The sequence below is a fragment of the Ictidomys tridecemlineatus genome, chromosome 5 (genome assembly GCF_052094955.1).
Source record: "Ictidomys tridecemlineatus isolate mIctTri1 chromosome 5, mIctTri1.hap1, whole genome shotgun sequence".
Classification (NCBI taxonomy): domain Eukaryota; kingdom Metazoa; phylum Chordata; class Mammalia; order Rodentia; family Sciuridae; genus Ictidomys; species Ictidomys tridecemlineatus.
Genome location: NC_135481.1, coordinates 153,259,624 through 153,281,215, shown reverse-complemented (window position 1 = coordinate 153,281,215; position 21,592 = coordinate 153,259,624). Strand labels below are relative to the sequence as shown.

At 43.2% G+C, this 21,592-nt stretch overlaps 1 protein-coding gene across 5 annotated transcripts in view; it reads left to right on the top strand.

Moving 5' to 3' along the window:
• Syndig1 (synapse differentiation inducing 1) overlaps positions 1–21,592 on the top strand; it is a 200,039-nt gene that overhangs the window by 116,910 nt on the left and 61,537 nt on the right. For 4 of the 5 annotated variants that reach the window (XM_040274515.2, XM_005334593.5, XM_040274516.2 and 1 more), the window contains one exon: positions 4,982–5,119. In XM_040274515.2, coding sequence (XP_040130449.1) covers positions 4,982–5,119 — 138 coding nt within the window. Of the gene's footprint in view, positions 1–4,981; positions 5,120–9,750; positions 9,873–21,592 lie in introns of those variants that run through there. The other variant, XM_040274517.2, reaches the window with a different exon arrangement.

Below are 21,592 nucleotides of genomic sequence, written 5' to 3'. Positions count from 1 at the left end.
ACCTGGCCAAGTCATCATTCTTACCCACCCCTCCAAACCCAGTGGTCTCACCTGGGTGAATGGTGAGGATGTATGTTCTGGAGAACATAGGAGGGCATTTCAGGGTAGGGTACCAGCAGGCACAGGTCAAGCAAGAGGACTGAAAGCAGCATATTTATGAGCAATGATAAATCCCAGTGACCACATATCCTTTGGCCATCCAAGTGTATTTTGCCCAGATTCCGAGAGTTTTGCCACTTTGGTTGTTGTTTTTCATGTTTGGTAAGACAACAGGTGAATCCTTATTTTTTTCTAATGCATTATAACTATATTATATCATAATTATATTACAGTGGGGTTCATTTTAACATATTCATCAGATTTGATCCAATTTGATCCCTAGAATTTCCTCTTTTTCTCCCCTCCTCCCTTCTTTTGCTCTATTGGTCTGCCTTCTATTTATTTATTTTTAATTGGTGCATTATAGTTATATTTAAAATTGGAATGGATTGTGATATATTCATACCTGCACATAGCATAATTTAGTCTTCATTTATTCAGCAAAGGTGCATTGGGTCCTCTCATGTGCTGGGTAATTTTCTAGGTGCTTAAGATACAGCTGCAAACAAAGTAGGCACAGATCTCTCCCCTCCTGGTGCTTAGAATAAGGGAGTTGAGAAAGTTGGTACTACTGAGATGGAGAGGAGAAACCCCAAGCAAGTAAGAAAATAGGGGCGTTGGGGAGACAGAGACAGTCTCTTCAGAACTTTCTTTCAGGGAAAGTTCTGTTGAGAAATAACAGTTGGAGCAAAAGCCCCTCCTGAGGTGAGGAGGCTAGCCATGTGTGTTTGTGGGGGACGTGTTTCAGGCCAAGGGACAGCAAGTGCAAAGTCTCTGAGGCAGGCTGAGCACACCTGGCATGTTGGAGGAACAACAGAGGTTCTTGTACGTAAAAGAGAATACACTGGAGTTCATAAGGATCAGATCCCATAAGACAACACAGTCCACTAGAACTTTCTGAAATGCTGAAAATACTCAAGTGCCTTCTGATATGCTGGTCATTAGACCCCTGTGGCTCTTGGCCACTTGACTGTGTAGTGAAACTGAGGAACTAGCTGTTAGTCATATTTTAAGTTTAAATAGCTCCATGTGGCCAGTGGCTGCTCTGTTCAATACAGATGCAGACATTGTAAGCCCCCTCCCCTAGGATCACACACTGAGATCACACTGCCAGGAGGAGTAGAGCACAGAGAGCCAGGGGAGTGAGGGAGACCGTCTGAAGCCCAGAGGCTGTTGATGAGACCTTCAGGGAGACCAGGTGACACTGCTGAGTCCAACTTGGTTGCCCTGAAACTTCTCATAACTCTTGCTCATGGTGCTTCCCTGAATGTGGAACCTTGTGATGTGGCACTGTGCCTGATGTTATGATTATTTTATCAAAATAGTCTAATAAGGAGACTCCCAGAGGACTGAGAGCCATCATCTCTCTAAATGGAGGTGATGTGAATAGGCAGAGAATTAAGGGCAGCAGCCGAACCAGCAGGGCACCAGCTCTGGAGCCCAGGATCTTGCTTTGGTCTGCCTGTCTCTGCTTCTTCCAAAGGTTTAACTCAAAATGCGGGGGGGGGGGGGGGAGCTTCCACATGAACCATAATCTCTGAAATGCTTCCATCTGTCTTTCAGTGATTCTAATGCAATGACCCATAGAGGAGATTTTTTTTTTAAGTCAGCTGTTGTGAATGATGAGTTTTGGTGTTAGTTGTATGCATTTCCTCTGCTTGGTTGTTGGTATCTACATAACATCTCCCACCTGGCTTTGTCTCCCATTCTCCCTGTTTTGTGGTATGATGCCCACACCCACTGTACCCATAGATCACCTGCCAATGGAAGAATAAAGGAATAAAAGAGCCAGGATGGTTTTGGGTGCTCTATTATTTTTTTGAGTTTTGAAAATCTATTTTAATCAACCTTTATTAATAATTCGGTGTCATGAACCACAACTTTGCAATCTGAATGCATGCTTTCTTTATGCTTCTGAGTAAGTATCTGTGAAGATTTAATGGCAGAGCCCTGAAACCTATTTCTTTGCTTCTTGAGTAGGGTGATGTAACTCTCAGTTTCCAACACCAGAGTCAGTGCTTATATCAGGCCCATGTGCTGAGGAGCAGCAGTCCCAGAGCCTTATCTATGTGATGGGGAAAACCTCACTATACCACCGTGGCCATTGGCCACCAGGAAACAAACCAATCAAAACGTGAAGTTTCAGGGGCAACAGGAAGGAACATGTAGGAGCAATTGAGGTAAAATGGGTTTATGTGTGTAAACCATCTGTTTCCAAAGATGGCACTCAGGACCTGTCAGATAACAGGGATCAGAGAGTCAGACAGCCGCGAGCTGGGTGGTGCCGTCCTTTGGCAAGAATTTCAGTCTCTCCAATAACTCTGTCCTTAGTAAAATGGACATGACAATAAAAATTGTGATCATTTCCAGAGTTGCTGTGAGAAAGCAGTGAGCTCAAGTGTGTAAAACTCTTTTTAAATAAAAAAATCCCCCAAACTAAAAATTTAAACAAATATGCAAAGATGGATTTATTGTTCATGTGCAATGATTTCCATCTGCACTGTCACCACCCATGATGTGAAGCTCATGAAGGTCAAAGTCTGATTTGAGGGCTGGAAGTGGCTGTTCCTGCAGCCTGATTGTCTGCCCTCTGAGTCTGATCTGTGGATAGAGGTGAGTTTGTCACAGGCCAGTCCTTTTAAACACCAGTGGTCCCCTGACACCCTGAAGTCGCTTGTTTTCAGGGGGAGTTCTGGAAAGCATTGAGATGACAGGGCTATTTGTGTGCGAAGAGGCACAGCCGTGGATACATTCCAATTCAGTGCTGCTCGTTCTTCATTCTGATGGACGATTCCGACTTTCCAGTGGGCTGGGAATCGTTCATCTCCACCTGGACCGTCCACGGTCCTCGCATCTCCCCACATGAATTATGCATGCCTGTGGGCTGTTTCGTTTTCCATCTCTGATCGCCATAATGATGGTAATTTTCATTTCCCTTTACTGTTCTGAAGACCATATGGGAGATGGTGTGAATAGTAAAAAGAATAGAAATTTCACAGACAAGGCTCCTGTGGATGGGATGCGATATAGGCCCAGACATGTTGACAGGACAGTGTACCAGATGGCAGTGACTCACACCCGGGCAGAGAGTGAACAGTGATCTGCAGGATGGAAGCTTGGCCAGGAGCTGGTCTTGTGGCCTCTGGCAGATCACGTCCCTTGTTTTTGGAATGATGCTTCAGATCCCCTGACCTGCAGGTCCGTCCGTGTGTGGTGGGGTGGACAGACTCTGTGTGTTCACCAGTGTCCATCCTAGTACCACCTGGAAAAGTCCTTGCTTATTATCTGAATGAACTCATCAATATTTATGAGCCTATTTTCTCTCTTTTGACTCCAGAAAAGCAAAAGCCTAACAGGGAGCCCCTATTATCTCACCTCAGCACCGCTGCTTTCTGTACAGGAAATAGAGACTCTGACTGGCAGGTTTATGTACATTTAACTTGCAGAACTAAGGAAGGACACCATTATCATCTGAGAACCTCCTCAGTGTCTGTGACTAGAATATCTGTGGAGAGGATTCAGGGGGCCCAGGGCAAGTGGGGAGGCAGGTTGGTGTTCACTTGGATGTCCCCTCATAGCCTAAGTACCACCATGGCTTCCTGAGCATCTCTACCCTGCAGCCAGGTCCTCTGCCAACCACTAGCAAAGGAGTCAGGAAGTTAACCTCAAGATGAAATGTACCATTTCTTTTTTTTTTTTTAGGAAATGACGTCTGGAGTAAGCTATGACTCCATCTTTATATAAAATAACAGGTGGAACAGAGTGACCCTGATATTGTGATGAGTCAGAGTGAAAAGAGCATGTTTTGATGAGGCAAAACAAAACAAATAAATAAATAAATCACAATAGGAGGCCAGCCAGGGGTAAAAGAAGGCAGAAAACAAAGATGTCCTCCACAGAGACACCTAGGGTAAGAGAGGTTTGCAGGGCGTCTGGTACTGAGTACCCTGAGAAGACTGATGAGCCCCTTTGGGGAGATTTGGGCAGTGATTCTCATTGCTGGCTCAAGTTGAGAATCATCTAAGCTTCTTTTAAAAAATTTCTAAGCCCAGCCAGTCACCCATCCTCCCCCCCTAATTCAGAACTCTGAGGACATTCTTGGTCAAGCCTGGACTGAGCCCTACTTATAAATGGGCCCTGATGCAAAAAGACCAGCATCTAAAGGCAGCTTCTTCCAAAGCAGCCGTTATTTTCTTAGTCTGGAGCTTAGAGGTGAACATGAGAACCCTCTATGTCCTGACTCGATTCAGAGTCAAAGGAAACTGGAAGGGGAGACTTATAAGATCATGTTCTCCTTTTATACATACTTGTCCTGCAATGTCCTGTAAACTAGCAAGAATTCTTAAAATAAAAAGAAAATCCACAAGGGAAGAGCCTTCTGAAAGTCCCTAATGCCATCCTCTGATAGTTTCCATGTTCACCCCCTCTGTCCTGGCACTAAGATCCCAAAGATCTTTGAAAATAGGTGCTCCTATTAGAGTGCTAATAAACACAATATAGGTAGAAAACATCCTAAGTTGAAACTATGTTCAGTACTCTCATATATCCATCATTGATTCAAAATTCATAAGTTAAGTCATCCAAAATTGGGGACCATCTGTGCTGAAATTGGTTTCTCTAGGATTTTAACTACTGTTGAACTACCCAAGAATCCTGTGTTGGGATTCCTGCTCTTGTTCAGGGTTCCTCAGTAAGAGGCATCATTGTTTTGAGGCTATATGTTTCTAGGCAATCATGGTGACACTAATGAGATAAGCAACAGCAGCTGCAGGAGCAGCTGCAGAGAGCCTGCTTCAGCCAGGAGTGGTACCCACATCTTGGGGCAGCCCGATGATGATTCCTTTATTAATCTTCTCTCCTATTCGGCCTGTTTTCCCTGCAGAGTGACTACTCAAGTGACACAGAGAGTGAGGACAATTTCCTCATGATGCCCCCACGTGACCATCTGGGGCTCAGCGTCTTCTCCATGCTCTGCTGCTTCTGGCCTTTGGGCATCGCCGCCTTCTACTTGTCCCATGAGGTAAGGCTTCTGTCAATCATTTGCACCCAGTGCATGGTGGTGTTAATGTTAGACACACCCAGACCAGGGAGAGGAGAGCGAGCCAAGGAAGCCTGTTCATCTCCTGCAAAAAGGGGGTCAGCATTTGAGCAACTGGAGAAGGAGTTCAGAAAATCTGGGGAAGCTCCGGGGGGTCTGAGCAAAATCCTTTAGGTTGCTTCATCTCTCAGCATGACATGGCTCTGTCCTTGCCGGGATGGGGACTGCCTTCAAGAGGAAGCCTGTATGGCAGAAGCACATGACTACTTGCTAGAGAGCAGATGGCCTTTGGGAACTTGACTTTCACTTAGGCCTTGAGTTCACAAAGGCAGACCCAACCCCAGGACTGGGGAGCATAGTGCTCAGATAAGTACACCCTAAAGAATACAGAACTCTGTGAGAAAGGTGAAAATGTGAGCTTTGTTTTCCTTGTTAAAGGCTCATTTGTATAAAGCAGATTCTGGTTCCACTGTAGGTGGTGTGTACCAATCCCAGTGAATGCTGTGCTAGTGGAAATGGCACATGTCAGTGTGCAATTGTGTCCTCCCTCGCTCCAGGGGAAACTCACGAAGGTACCAGTTCCCAGCCCTTTTTCATTACACAACACCCTCTTGGTTATCCCCACGTGAAACCCAGATTTTGAAAGACTTATCCAGCAGAGGAAGATTGTTCACTCAGAAGTCATCTCTATTCATCCAAGAAAAGACCCTTAGATTATCAATTAAAATGTGAGATTACAGTGTCACCAGAACCTGTTACCATTACCCAACCAAAACTGGTCAAAAGGCAGCATCATTGTCAGCATAACAGTGCTCACAGGGTGTACTCGGGCAGGTGGAAAATCCCTGGGGGCACTTGGGGAATCCTCCTGTGCATCCTATGAGTCTGGGAATGAAACTGCAAATGGCTGACTCTGGTAGGTCCTTTGCTCAATATATATATATATATTTTACTTGGCTTGAAATTGCTTCCCTGGCTGAGTCAAGCAGTTGCTTCTTGCTGGCTTTGGTATTGATGGAATTTGTTTTACTGGTGAGCAAAGAAAAAAACTTGTGTGGTTTTCTTCTTCCCACTTGTATGTCTGGAGTGGTGAAAGTCAAGGATGATCACAAATTGTCTGTGGCCCTCCTGAGAGGAAGTGCCTCTTAGGGACAGGAGAGGCAGAGAATTACTTCTATCTTGGGGTTCCTGCTCTGTGTAGCTCTGTGTTCCTGGTTCTGGAGGAAAATAGAAGATGGGGAATCCTGTGATGCTGGCCCATCTTTGGCCTGGAGGTTCCGTCCAGGCTTCTCTTCTGTGAACTGATTCCACGAATGTCACAGAACCCTCTCTCCAGTAGCACAAGCACAGAGAAAGTCAGTCTCCTGGGCCTTGCAGAGCCTGGACAGGGTGGGTAGAGACAGGCCCAGGGGCTTAACTCTGAAGTGAGGATGTAGCACTGCATCCACAGTGGATTGGGGCATACCGGAATCTGAACAAAGATAGTGGATGGATGGATGGACACTCACAGTGCACAGAGCCTGTGCACAGAGCCGGCCGTCTATGTTGGATCCAAAGCCTGGGTGAGGCAAATAAGCAATAACAGTCTCACCAAAAACCGGGAGATAAGGACAACAAAGTGAAGAAACCTGTCTACTCACTGCATGGGGCACTGTGGGCTTTACCACGGAGCAGAACTCTATCCAAAGTCTCCCTCCTACATCATCCCTGAGTGGGAATGGATGGGGCACACCACCTTTCAGCTGCCAGGACAAGCCCTCTATACCCCTACCAACAGGAAGATCTTCAATGCAGGAGCTCTGTTTTGTTTACTAAATTTTGGAATCATATTGATACTTTTATCTTGTGTTCTACTGGGGGAGGTGTTCTATTCCCAGAGATGAGAGAAGAAGTCCCTATAGATAAGCCAGAAGGGTGACAAGTGGTTGTGAACCCTGGTAGGTGGCAGGGGCCACAGGGAGACATTGCCTGTGCATGGACAGGAGAGGCTAGACGTTTGTCAAAAACAGCACACTAAGGACCCCATATCATGTGAGGTCTCTGCTACTCCATGATGCCAGGGTTGAAATCCACCACTCGGGAGCACAGCAAGCTGTGGACAGCCTCTTTGTCCACGAGGTTGTAATTATACTACGCATCAAGACTACAGTTGCAGAGACTGGTGTTTGGATTCTGTTTCTCAGAAAGTTTTATTCTTAACAAGATAATAGCTTCTTAGGCTTGGATCTGATGATTAATGATGTTTATTTAATAAAATCCCCTTCAATGGCCAAGGGGATTTTTATTATTTGTTTAAGCAGCAGATATGAAGTACAGTTGCTGTACATGGTTTTGATCATATTTTTTGGAAGGGAACCTCAAGTATTTTTGCAGAGGTGAGGGGTTGCTGGCCATGTTAGAGAATGGAATGGTAATCTCCCAGCCCAGAACCCTCCAGCCTTCCTTTTCCAGGTTGCTTGGAGAATGGATTCTCTTCAGTGAAACTACCACAACTAAGAGTACCAACATTTCCCTAAAGAAATCTCTATAGTTGAGTTCCCTTCCCAGGACCTATGAATGTCCCTTCCAATTAGGAGTTCCCGTGCTGAGACCCCTTCCTCTTTACAATGTGCAGCTGTGTTGTGCTGGACTATGTTGTCATTCTGGGCAGCCACTGACCCCTGCACACAGAGCCTCAGCCTGGCCATGAGGCTGCTGTGTATTCCATTTATCCCTCTGCAGCCCAAACTGCAGACACAAAATCTCCATCAGGCCATTTGAGGGGAGCAGGCAGCTGCCAAGGGAAGGGTGTGTGGCACGAAATAGAACAGACACACTCTGAGAATCATTGCGTTAAATTAAATCAGTGCTTGCTGAGGCAAGGCCAGCTAAGAGTTCTAAACCCAGGAACTGGAGGGAGGAGAAGCCCCCTGCAACCCTGAGTTGTAGGATCTGGATGGGGAGCAACAACAGTGCAAAGCACATGCTCCAAACCAGAACTCCCCAAGGCCACGGTGCTATTGGCAGGAAATCTTTGACATCCAAGTGTGATATTTTTGGTTGTTCCCCTCCCCCCCCCTTTTTCACAGATCCTATCTCAGTGTTCTTACTGACAATTACAGCTGTGTCTGCTTATTGTCAAAATAGCTATTCAGTGAAGTCAAAGAACCATGCAAGGCCATTCCGGGAAAACATAACGAAACAACAAATCATGGTGGTTTGATTAAATTGGTCAGTGGTGAAAAGAATTCATGGCATCTCTGGGTTATTTATCTGAGATATTTTTGATACTGCCCTCCCCTAGCTAAGTCCTGGTCCACAGGCAATTCCATCATGCCTCGATTTCCTGATCCATAACAGGGTCTTGAAATAATTCCCACAGCCTGGGATTGGCTGAGAGCTGAAAAAGTGAAAAATCCCCTGGAGGTGTCAGGGGAGGAGCTGATTCCGAAAGTTTGATAGTGTCCTGCTGGAAACTGGACTGTCCATGCCCTGTGGATCCATTGGCCAATGGGTGACTGGAAGGAGACAGATTTCAGGAATTCTAAAAAGGAGTTTATAAAGTAGGAGCAACAGTAGTAGTTGGAGTTTCATAAGGAGCATAATTTTGCTGAGCACTATGTGCCAGAGACCGCATTAAAAACTGCACTCTTGCTTCTTGGGTGTGTTCCCAGTCCTGCAGCTTCTAGTCCTGTGTGCTCCTCAGCCCCTGCACACTTGTTATCCCCTCATACCTGCTCCAACTGTCTGTGAAGCAGGGCCCAGGAATCTAAATTTGAATAAACACCCCAGATAATTCTAGTGTTGCTCAAGTTTGGGTAGTGCTCTCATACCCACCCAACCTTATGGGAGATGTGTGACACAGGCACTTGCAATTAGGGATGGTGGGCACTGCTGTAATATTACCCAGATGAGTGTTGCTATCGGAGCTCAGTGAGGTCTAGTGACATACCTAAGGTATGGTTAGCAGTGGCCTGGGCTTCTAGGACAGTCAGGAAGCAGTTGGTTCAGCCCTGAGTCATGACAAAGGACTCAGTATGGATGCCAAATGGGAACCAACAAATGGAGTATGTTGCCTACCACTTCATTTCTCCCCAACACTATTCACTGCTTGATCCAGCCCCTGATGCAAGCAAGTTCTGTAAGCCAGTTTACAGTGAAGAAGGTGTGGATGTGTGCAGTTTGGGTGGTGTGAATCCATTTAGGAATTGATGTTTCTGAATGATGCTCAGAGAGAAAACAAATCCCACAATTTCCTGAATGACTGTGTGACTGTTGTAAGCCAGTTAATGCCTACACTTTATCTTGTTTAATCTCTGCAATGAGTCTGAAATGTGAAAAAAAAAACTATTTAAGTGGAAAAAAAGTTTCAAGGATAAATAACTTGTAGAAAACACAGAGGTATCAGCTGTGGGTAAAAAAAACAAGTAGAAATATTTGTAACCTTTGAAGCCACATTTTCTGCAGTTTAACTTTGGCTTTTACCTGTTTGCAAATAAAAATAGAACCACAGGCCTTGCTCTTAAATCCAGTGTCCCCAAGCCCTCCTTGAAAATTGTGGCAGCAGAGGAAGGGCAGCCCTGTAGAAACACAATTGGGTGTTTGCCCTCATGGCCCTTCCCTCAATCCCACAGGACAGTAGAAGCCAGAGACGGAAGCTGGACACCCTCTGACCGGGAGGACTCAGGTCTGGAACCAGCACTAACAGGACATGTGCTGAGCCTGCCTGCAGCATCTTCTGTTCTCAGCATTTATTATGTCTTGATTTAATTTCATTTCATAAAATGTTTCTTTCTTTTACTAACTGCAACATTATAACAATAATTAAATGAGAAAGGGTATTCAGAACCAGATTATGAATTTTATGAATAGCACCAGCAAAGGGAATTGGGTAAATGAGGGGGGAAAAGGAATCTCTTTATGGTACTGAAATCTAGATGAACTAGAGTTCAGTGGAACTGTAACCATGTTCTTTGAAATCCCTTCATGCAACCCGTATTTACTGAACACTTATGATGTGTCAGACCTTGCTCTGAGTGTCTGGGATACAGCAGTAGGCAAAACAGGCACAACACCCCTTTACGAAACTCACATTCTAGTGAAGTCAGACAGCAATAAATAAAAGCACAATGAGAGCATGATATTTCATGATAAAGCCATAGGCTCCATCCATAAGGACCACCTGAGAAAAAGTCTTCCTGGCAGAGAGACAGTCAGTGCAAAGGCCCTGAGGTGTGAGCACACTTGCTGCATATGAGGGATTACATGGAAGCAGGCTTGGCTGAAGCAGGGTGACCATTGGGTATAGAAATAAGAAATGAGGAGAGAGAGAGAGAACATTGTAGAGTGAGGTGGAGCTAGACCTCAGGACCCTTGATCTGTGTCAAAGAGCTGTGCTTTCTCTTTGGGATAAGAAGCCACTGAAATGTTTGGGTAGAAGTGAAACATCATCTGGCTACACTCTCTCAGGGGAGCTGGTGAAGGTTCAGGGCAGCAGCAAAGACCTCATGCTGGAGACATTGCCATAATCCAGGAAGAGGTCTGGACCATGGTCATTATCAGGAATTTATTGTCTTGAAATAATTGCCTCTGGGTTTGAGCTGTGGTGTGAGAAAGGTAGAGGGGGAAGGATCCATGAGAAGGTGGGGTTTTCAGCAGCAAGAAGTGTGTAGGAGCTCAGCTCAGACTTTATCAAGACTATGTGCCTATTGGCATTGAGTGGCAGTGTGGAGTAGTGGCTGGTTGTGTTTGATCATTTAGGGTTCAAGGGAGGCAAGAAGCAGGTTGGATGTGCATGTTTGAAGTTCAGGGGGAAAGTCTGAGCTGAGTATATGAATGTAAGAAGAGCTGAGCACTACCAGAAGCGGCAGTGAGGAAGATGGTAGGAGCATTAGGGACCCACTGGCATGGAAGAAGGGACAACCCTATGGAGTGGGCTCCAGAGAGAGCTGAGAACAGCAGGCATCATGGTGGGTAGGGCAATGGGTGTGACCTATGGATGCTGGGGACATCTCAATTCTTGATCCAGGTGCTGGCTGCACACTTGTGGAAACATGTGGAGCTTTACACCTATGGGTTGTGCACTTTTCTGTAAGTGTGCTTATATATTTTGATTAGAAAGCTTTAAAAACATGGAAAGAAAGCAGTCGAGTTTGGCACACTTTTTTCTTTTGAAAAGTTTTGCTGTAAATAGAGAGATCATGTCAAGAGCTGGGTTTTTAAGTGGAAGAAATTATAGCACAGTTGTAGGGGATGAAAATGACCCAAGAGAGAGGGGAATATTGATGCTGTGGGACAGGGTTTGGTGGGAAAGGATTCCTGGAGAGATGTTATGGAGCAGGGGAGCAGGAATAAGCAATGGACATCTTCTCTGTAGCTCCTCAGTTCATCCCAAGCCACAGGAGAGGAAGGAGCTGTGGGGTAGATGTGCCTGGGAATAGAGGAATGGGAAAGCCCTCCTCCAGAGTTCTGGCTCCTGAGCAAGAAGGATGCTTGGGTGAGGGAGAAGGAGGAGCTGGGCCAGGAATGGGCCCAGGGAGTGTGCAGAAGGATTGAGAGGAATAGAGCTGGGGGCACGTGGTGGAAGCCAAGGTGCTCTGGCAGCAAGGCTGGTGCTGTCTGCAGGTTCCACACTTCTTCCAGCTTCATCCTTAGGAGCAGCTACAACTGCAGCTGCCATTAGGCAGAGGGGGATTCACCAGGGTCCTCAAAAACCACAGAGCAAGAGAGGCAAGTACTGCCTGGAGTAGCAAAGGAGTGGTTTAAGGAATCTCCTCCGAGTCCGAGGGAATTAGGAAGGGAAGAGATAATGTGAGAGCAGCTGGGGAGAGGGCAGTGAAGAGCTCCCATGTGGTATGACTCCCTTCTCCTTCTTTTCTAAATTGAGAATAATTGTATTTTTTTTTACTTTTGATTGGTGCACCACAATTATACATAATATTGGAATTCATTATGCCGTATTTGTACATGTACCTAATTTGATCAGGCTCATTCTCCAGCACCTTCTTTTACCCTCTGCATCCCTCCCCCTGGTCCACTTGCTCTGCTCTACTAATTGCGCTTCTATTATTATTGTTTCTGTTAGTGCATGTGATTATATGTAAGTGAGATTCATTGTGGTGTATTCGTATATGGATGTAGAATAATTTGGTGGGTTCCTTTCCCCGTTTTTCCCCCATGCTCTCTATTCTTCCTTCTCTCTCAATTTCCTTCCTCTAGTCTCTTGGTCTTATTTCTATTTTTATGGGATCCCTTTTTTTATCCCTTCTCTGACTTCCAGCTTCCACATATGAGAGAAAATACTCAACCCTTGGCTTTCAGGGTCTCATTCACTTCTCAAAATAGCAGATCAGATCAGGATACAGGCAAGAGAAGTCAAGCACCAGGGCTCAGGATTCTGGCCCCCATCTGCATTGCTCACCTCTGGATTAGGTTCAGTGATTACTGTATGGAATCAGTGTGACTGATTCCACCAAATCATGCCCAACTAATAGAAAAAAAAAATCATGGGTCTTGCTTTAGACATTACAAATCCCCCAAGGCAAAGAACTATATAAGTTGAAAAATCTTTTCCTCATGTTCCCAGTGAAATAACAGCCCCTGATTGTAGCTCCCAGGGATGTATGTGTCCTTCTCCATCTGACTCCATCAGAAATGGATAATATTAAATTATGGGGAGAGAACCAAGCAATCCTGGATAATGATATGTACTAAAGGCACTTATTATTTCTCTCAAATTTGATGTTGTCCAGCAGTGTAGAAATATAAGCCAAGCACATGTTTGCCCTCCTCTCTCTAAATAAGAGGCTCACAAATTCTGCAAAGGTGGAGGAAAACAATTATGGGATTTGGGTGTGAAAACCTGTCATTCAGGTATACCTTAGTAGAACACATGAGCTATGCTATCTTATTCCAAAGGGAGTTAAGAATTTATTTGCCTTCTCTAACTTTATCCTGAATATTAAGGCTAATTCTTTATGGCTGGCTTGTAGGATTCTTATCAGCGTTTTCAGCCCATTTCCAGAAAACAATCCAAACTCTCCTGCACCTGCCTTCAAGATGTCACTCAGAGACATGGTTCCTTGCAAGAGCACCAAATGATGTACCTTATTTGGATTTAAATTTCATCCTGACATTCTTAAGCTGCCATGCAATTGGTGAACTATTCACAGAGCCATGGGCATTTGGATGATTTGCCTCATCTTCCAGTTTTTTTTTTGTTTGTTTGTTTGTTTGGGGGTGGTGTTTTTTTTTTTTTTGTATGAAAAGAACAAACTGATTTGCTCTTGAAAAAATATGTGAGGTCGGTAAGATAATTTGAAAATAGGGCACAGGAAATCGTTAGAGATTTCTGTTCATTGTTCAGACTTTGGATCCCCTGCAGGTGAAATAGTTCAGATATTTGATGTTTATTTATACATTTTTGGGGGGTCAAAGCTCCTTTGAAAGATGATTGAAAATAAAGCCTCCCACTGTTTTTCTTACACCCCTGACACAGACTCTTTTACCTGCCTGAGATTTGTCCTCCTCATTCCACCTTCCCCTCCTGCTTTTGCCCTCTGTAGAATGGCTCAGGAGTATCTGAGTCCTTCATATACCCATCAGCCCCCTTTCAGATTGATTTAATGGTCATTGACTGCATATCAGCCGTGTTTCCATTCATCATCTTTGTGTGGACTCATGTCATTGGTCACATGGTTCACTCCATGCCCAGTGTTGCAGCCTGTGCAAAGTGGAAGGGATGCCCAGTCCTTATGGCTGGGGTTCAGAGAGCTCCAGGAAGCCCTACTAGTACAAATGAAATGAGATGGGGGGGTGTACTGGTGGCTAATGATCCTGTCCTCCATGAGGGGACAAGAAAGAGATTTCTCTTTTTCTCCTTCCTTCCTTCTTTATCCCCAACCCACTAGACCCTGCCTTCTTCCCTGGTCCTCTCTCAGCATGCCTTTGGAGGAGCAGTCCTGCAGCACCCCCAGGAGAAAGGTGATGGACATCTACCATGCATCTGTCTGCATTAAAGTGCAATTTGGGAGGGAAGAAATTCTAAGTGGAGAGATTTTAGCTTTATGTTCTGAAAAGGGCTACATATGCTTTACCTTCTTTCTATTCCAATATTTCAAGGCATAATTTGCTTCCCTGGGGGCTACCTCATTCCATCTTATGTTTCTTTCTCAAAGAGCTACAGTTATTAAAGAGTTTAGCATTTCTTCCATTTTCTTCTTCCAAAGTATTCATTTTTGCCTTGTTCAGGAGGAAATGCTAAAGCTAGGGAACGTGTGCACTTACCCTCAAAGTCACTGAGTGAATCCTCAGTGGTCAGGGCTGGAGCTTAGGACACTGCCTTTTCTGCAGATGCTGAGAGGCCCCTAATGCTATAGCTGTATAATGGATAAGTTCAGTGTGGTGATCCCTGGACAGAAATGTCTGTAAGCCCATCTCTAGTAGGCTCCACTGAACACAGAGCTGCAGCATAGTTCAAAGTCTTGTTAAAGTTTTATTTAGAGTAGCAATCCCAGGTCAACAACAACAACAACAACAAAAATGAAATGAGGCCTGAAAAGAAGAAAATAAGAACAGAGTGGTATCTTTTAACACATAACTAATGTCTACTTAGAACTTTCTCTGGATTAACTCAACAGTGGAGCAGGGCTGGAGAGGGAATCAATAGTACATCTCCTGTGCTCCACTGCAAAGCCTGTCCCATGGGGAATTATTTGCATTATCTGGCTCCTCCAGGGATACTGTGGAGGCCAGAAGCCATTCCCCTGAGTATGGGGCTCTGAACTGTAGTGGAGGAAAGAGTAAAGACCCTGATGGTAGAATGACATGACCTGCATGGAGATGGTCATGGAGGAGAGAAACATCAGAGCAAGCGGCCCTGAGTTTGAGAGACACTGAGGCACTGACCAAGAGTCACCTCAACACCCAGCCAACCATTCAGGACAGCCTGTTAATCCTAAAGCAGATTCAGGGCTCTCATCTACAAGTGTAGGGATGAGTCCCCCTCCTCGGAGGATTTGGAAGGGTTCAAAACACAGCATTGAAACTTGTTCTGATCCAGAATACAGCTAATGACAAAACCAGTTCCTATGATATAACAAGCTGACATCCACACTTTGTTCAAAACACAAAGTTTTTTGTGTTAGCCAAATCAGAACCCACACTGGGGAGGGTAATTCTCACCAGGTAATGCAGTGATGTGGGCATTAAACTTTCCCAGCCCTGGCTCCAGTGAAAGGATCCAGCAAAGTAGAGAACTGTGCTGCTGCAGACATGCAATTCATGGAATGGGGAAGTCCTCCCCATTAGGTGTCTGTGAGACAAAAATGGTGGTCATGGTATTGCCCTAAATAGGAAAGAGACCACACGCAAAGTTCTTTATATGCATTATTGCACCAAATTCCCACAACACTCTGATAAAATTGGTACTAGTATTTTCACCATTTTACAGATAATAAATTTTACAGATTTGAATTCACTTCTATATCAATCAGGGTCTATGCTGAATAAACTGTTCAGAATAAGCTTACAACAGATTTTATTGCATTCTCATGGACCACTGAAAGAGAGGCAGGTTGTCTTGACAACTGTGGAAAACAGTGCCCAGCAAGATTGTTTCATTCATTCAGGATCACACAGCAAGGTACCTCTGCATGCCAGGACTGGAGTCTACAGGGGAAGAAGTTGTAAGAAAACATGGAGTGCCAGAGATGCCCACTGTGGATGCTTACACTTGGCTCCTAGTCCAATCTCATTCATGTTCACATTTCCTGTTCAGTTTTAATACTGATTTGTTTTGCTTTATCACTTTTCCCATGGGCAGGGGAGGAATTTTATCAATTAATCCCCATTTATCCTTTTAACAAAGGTTTGGTTTGTGGCTTCCAAAATTACTATGTGGTATCTGATTATTTGTTAGAAAAATAAGTCAGTTATTTGTCTTCATTTTTAAAAAATGTTAAACTCTCCAGGTATGGCATATATTATTGTACATTTCTTATTAGTATTTTACCACCAAAGTTCCCAAATCTTCATTTCTTTCTCATTTTCACTTGCGAAAAATTATGCTGATTACAAATTATATCCTTTATCTTGTATTAGGTCTCTAAAGCAAAATTCCCATCATTTTCATTGTTAAGTAGAATCTTTAGATACCTTATTTTAAAATCATGACTGGATGTTGGTTGGATTTGTCAAAAGCTTTTTGTGCAAGTGAAAAAAATTATATGAGTGTTTTTCTTTCATTAACTAATGTGGTAAAGTGCATTGGATGATTTGAAAAGGTTAAGCCAATCTTACAACTCATACTGGATAAACCCTAACTGGTCTTAGCTTTCATATGTTGCAGAATCTGTATGTTCCTGATTTGCTTGGGTTTTCTGCATCTATGTTCAGAAGAGATTGGTCCATATTATCATTTGTGGTAATTTCTTTATTACATTTTAGTATAAATGTTGTCCTACTTGTGAAGAATTCCCTTTTCTCCTATTCTGAGAAAGTTTATTTAAAATGGAAATTACTGATTTTTTTAAATCTTTATTAGCACTTACTGGTAGAACTGTCTGAGCCTGGGGCTTTATTCATAGGAATATTTTAAATTAATGATTTAATTTCTCTAATATTGGGAAGTCTAATTGGATTTTTATTACTTCTTTGCATCAATTTTAAAAAATTATATTTTTCTAGGATCCTTTTCAATTTCATCCAAATCATCAATATGTTAATTTTCTCAAAGTATGTTTTTATTTTCTTTATTGGATGTGGATGAGTGCATAGATGGATGATGGGTGGATAGATGGGTGGATGGATAGACAGACAAAAGTCCCCCAAAAGACAGTGTTGTTATTGTTCTATGTTGTCAGTATTTGTTTGTATAAATCCAAATATTCCATTTATTTTGATCCTCATTCCTCCCTGAACCTTTGACCTTTAACTTAAATAACCTCCTTTTACCTAAAGAGCAACCTTTAAAATTTCCTTCCCTAAGTATAATGCACTAGTGGTAAAACTTATGTTTTGTGTTTTTGGAAATGTCCTTTTGTCAATTTTATCCTTGCAGGTGTGTTCTGTGGGTATAGAATTCTGGTTGACAGTTTCCTCCTTGGTCTACCTCAACTTCTACCAAACCCATAATACTATTGAGTAATACTATTGTTTATCTATCAGTGCTAGGATTTCTGTTTTGTCTTTTTGTTTTTTTCTTTTTTTGGATCTGCTGTGACTTTTTTCTGTGTTCCAATTACCTGCCAAGATTTTCAAGCTGTGTTTTTGTCTCTCGAACATAATAAGCAAAAGTGTTTTATAGCTTACACCTGATAATTTCAGTATCCCCCCAGGAGACTGCTTTTTCTTGTTTCTCCTTATTTTTGTGGTATATTTTCATAGCTATTCTTGGTTGTATGCTGGCTATTGCTTTTTAAAAAGGTATTCATGGTAATAATTTAAAGATTGGAATGATGCCACCAGCCGTCGTCTCTTTTTGTATTCAGGGCCTGAGGCACAAAAAATTCAGGATCACTTTTGGGTCCATGCTCAAGTTTCGAGTTGATGAAGTCAAGCTGTAATCCAGGAGAGTGCTGGTTTAATTCTGGTTCACTCTTTCTCTTGTGGTTTATCTGTTTGGTGTTCCCTCCTATGGCAGGGACTAGCTTACCTGGATCTCCTTTGTTGGGCTCCAAACCTTAACTTGGATGCCCACTGTCACACAAAGTAACCAAAATCTCACCCTCTTAGTCCTCTTTTATGGATGGACAAACCTCCCCCTGTGCTTGACTCACTCTTCCAGCTTCTTGACCTTTCCCTGATCTTGGCCTTGTTATCTCTTTTCTTCTTATTTTTTGTTCTGATGCTTATTAAAATATTCTTTAATATCTCTTCTGAGTTTTTTTGGGGGGGGAGGTTGTTTTGTTTTTATTTTGTTTGTTTGTTTTGGTGGTGTTGTTTTTAGCTTTTTTCTGTAGAAAGGTTACTAGTCTGGAATCACCAGAAGCAGAAATACTCTGGGCACGTGCCTTATGCAGGGCTGTGGGCAATTAGCACTGAGCTCACTGGGGACCTCTGGGAAGCAGAGCCAATCTCTTTCCTCCAATTTATTCCCTAAGAAGAGAGCAGATTGCTATCAGACATAGATCAAGGCTGTTCACAAAGGGGTGTGAATTTCCTGGTTCTTCTGGTTCATTCCTAAGTCCTTAATTGTTTAGACAGAGTGTATATCTTTGTATAATAGTGATATTTCAAATTTAGAACATTGAAGTTTTGGTTGAGGGACATAGATTTTCTGTGGCTTGAATTCCATTCCTCCTGGTAATAACTGAAACTTAATCCGTCTTTGTACTGTGTGAGTGACCAAGTGCAATGCAAAACAGACTGGCAGAGTATATAAGGAAATGGCTCAAAACAGATATGACTCCCATTCAGAAGGATAGGAAGAAGAAACAACTCCTATTTAAATAATGTGAAAAAAAACTGAGCCTGTATTCTGGCACTTTACAGGTGCTCACTAAATGCTGGTTGCATTTGTGCCAGATACAGAGATCCACACACTCATTTTCTCCTTGGTCTCTCTGTACAGATAAAACATATGACTTACAAATGCTATTGGGTTACTGTGTTTACCTGCTACCCACCCTGCAAAACACGTCAGTTTTGCTTTTAGGCTCAATGGAGTAGGATAGAGAGGACAAGAGGGATGGAGACCCAGGACGGTTCATCCCCCCACTCTCCAGTGGTAAACCTTTGACTGATATGATCATTGACCTGAGACTTTCCAAACATCTCCGGCAAAATGCTCTGGTTGTTTCCAGAAACTATCTCCTATCCATCTTACTGTTTCTCTCATCTAAAGAAACCAGAATTTTCACATCAGCTTCTCTAAATCAGTTCGCAGAGATAGATTTTTGAAATTTTTATAATTTTTTTTCAAAGTTGTATGCTTAGTACATGAGCACCCCAGATATTTTACACCCTGGGTGGTGTTGTTCATAATCATCAATTTTGTGGGTAATGTCCTGTGTACCCCACCATCACCTTCTTCTGTCCTCAAGTTCATTATTCTCAAATGTCCCCTAGATTTATAGCGAATTGAATCCCATCCAATGAATGCATCTGTGAGGCACTAGCTGATTCAGAATTAGCACAGGATCTAACTTTTCACTTGAGAGTCACAGCTCATCCAAGGGGACAAGCAGGGGGTTGGAGGTCATTTGATTAAAGCCATGAAATCTGCTGGAGTCTGAGAGGAAAACCTAGGCAAGATATCCCACCCCTGAGAGGTGCAGAGAGGCAGAAGTGATGGGACCACAGAGGAAGGAAATTTTTACCAAGGGACAAAGCAATCAGGAAAGATTTAGAACACCTCAGCCTCCCAAAGTGATTGACACATAAATGAAGGTCATGTGAAAGAAGTGCTGGGGCTGTAGGAACCCAGACAGGCACAGAATAGTATTGGCTTTATAGACAAATGGATTAGAAAACATTGCCAGAAGGACAGCCCTAATATATCAGATGGGTGTATTTTAACTTGTATCAGGAGGATGTGTAATGGCAGCTCAATATTCATCAAGTGATCTCTCCCCGCCCCTTTCTCCTGCCATCTCTATCTCTGTCTCCATATGCATATTTAACATGCTGATTGTAGCTTCTGAGAGCTGTTTTGCAACTTCTGGATTAAACAATTCCACATAAATATTAATGATCTGATGCTGCCAAGTCAAATCAGATTTCTGATCTATTTTTCTTCCTGTGGAACCTATGTTGCAGTTAAGTCACTGATTTTAACTTGTTTGGGTGAATAAATGAACAAATACATCATGTCTGTTTTGCTCTCTGTAGCATTTTGGATGAAATTTTTTTTTTCAGTTATAGATGATGCTTTGTCTCAATAATTAGTGTCTTGGTTTTGTGATTATTTGACTGTAGCAGAGAAGGCACACATTTTGATTGTCCAAAGGCAGAGTCTGTGCTCCATTGAAAATCGAGGGATGAAACCTCAATGTATTAAATTGTACATTCTTCTCCCCTGGACGTATCGCTTAACTCCAAGTGGCATTTCCAACGTGTGATCATTTTTATTTGAATGATGTAGCTGAAACTACTCTATTAATTAGGGCATTCACCTGTCTCAAAAAGCAGAGGTATTTACATGTTTCTTTTGCATTTCTTTGAAGTCCTTCCTCATTTCTTTTAGATCTCTCATCTGGGTTCTGTGGCACAATGAAGGTGCCACACCAGGAGTCCTTGGATTGTGTCCTTTGGCATTGGGCCTCTATCTAGGCCATGTCTCTGAATGCCAAGTTCAGCCTAACCAGAGCCTGGGTGCTCTGTCAGCCAGGAGTGCCCTGGTTGGTCAGAGAGATACCCAAGTGGGTAGCCCATGCCAAGCTCAGGTGGCCTTGAGCAGGGTCAGGGGATATGACTGTGGTCAGTGGATGCTTCTGCCTCCTGCAAGCAATAAGTAATCAACAGTTATTTCTGGAAACTTTATTTCACTGAATTTTAATAGATATGTACCAGATAATTAGCCCAGAAGGCATATTGTTGCAAAATTCCAATCTTAGGTTCTATTGATCTATCAAGGTTTTCTCAATATTTAAGTGCATCAAAAATAATGCAGAAGCTACCTAAATATTGGGCGTTTTTATATTCTAAATAAGTGTGATGAGCCAACTTCCACCAAAGAATTCACTTCATGTAGAAGCACTTCACTTCACTAGGGTCTGAAATTTTAGGACACCTCCAGCCAAAGTTTATAAAACCAGGAAAAGTGACATGTACCTAAGACAATAAAATTGGGAGGAACAAGGTATGGTGGCTCACTTTATAATCCCAGTGACTAGGGAGGCAGAGACAGGAGGATCACAAGTTTAAGGCCAGACTCAGTAATTTAGCCAGGCCCTAAGGAACTTAGTGAGATCCTGTCTAAAGGGCTGGGGTGTGGCTCATTGATAAAGCACCTCTGTGTTTAATGCCCAGTACCATAAATAAGTAAATAGGAGAATTGAGAGGAAAATACAGGAGGTTACTATACTAAAATTCAGCTCATGAATGAGGCAGTATTTGAAAGGCAGAATCCACCTTCCCTGGTGGTAAGGGAAAGCTTTCACCCTGCATTAAGGTGATAGGTATCAATAGGTATGTCTCAGATTGCTAGGTGAATATGTGGAGAGATAGAGCCAAGAAGTGGTATAGGTGGGGTGGGTATGGTATGAGTGACATTGATAATAAAAGCCCCACTTTTTTTTTTACCACCTCCTGGTTATGGTTTGGATATGAGCTGTCCCACAAAAGTCCCTGTTAATGCAGGTATATTCCAGGGTAAATTATTAGATTATGAGAGCTGTAACCTATTCAGCCCATCCTAGTTAGAAGGGGCTGACTGGGTGGTAACCAAAGGCAGGTAGGGTGTGGCTAGAGAAGATGGATCACTAGGGACAGTGGTGCCTATAACAGTGCATATTCCCTGTGTCCGACTCCTCTGCT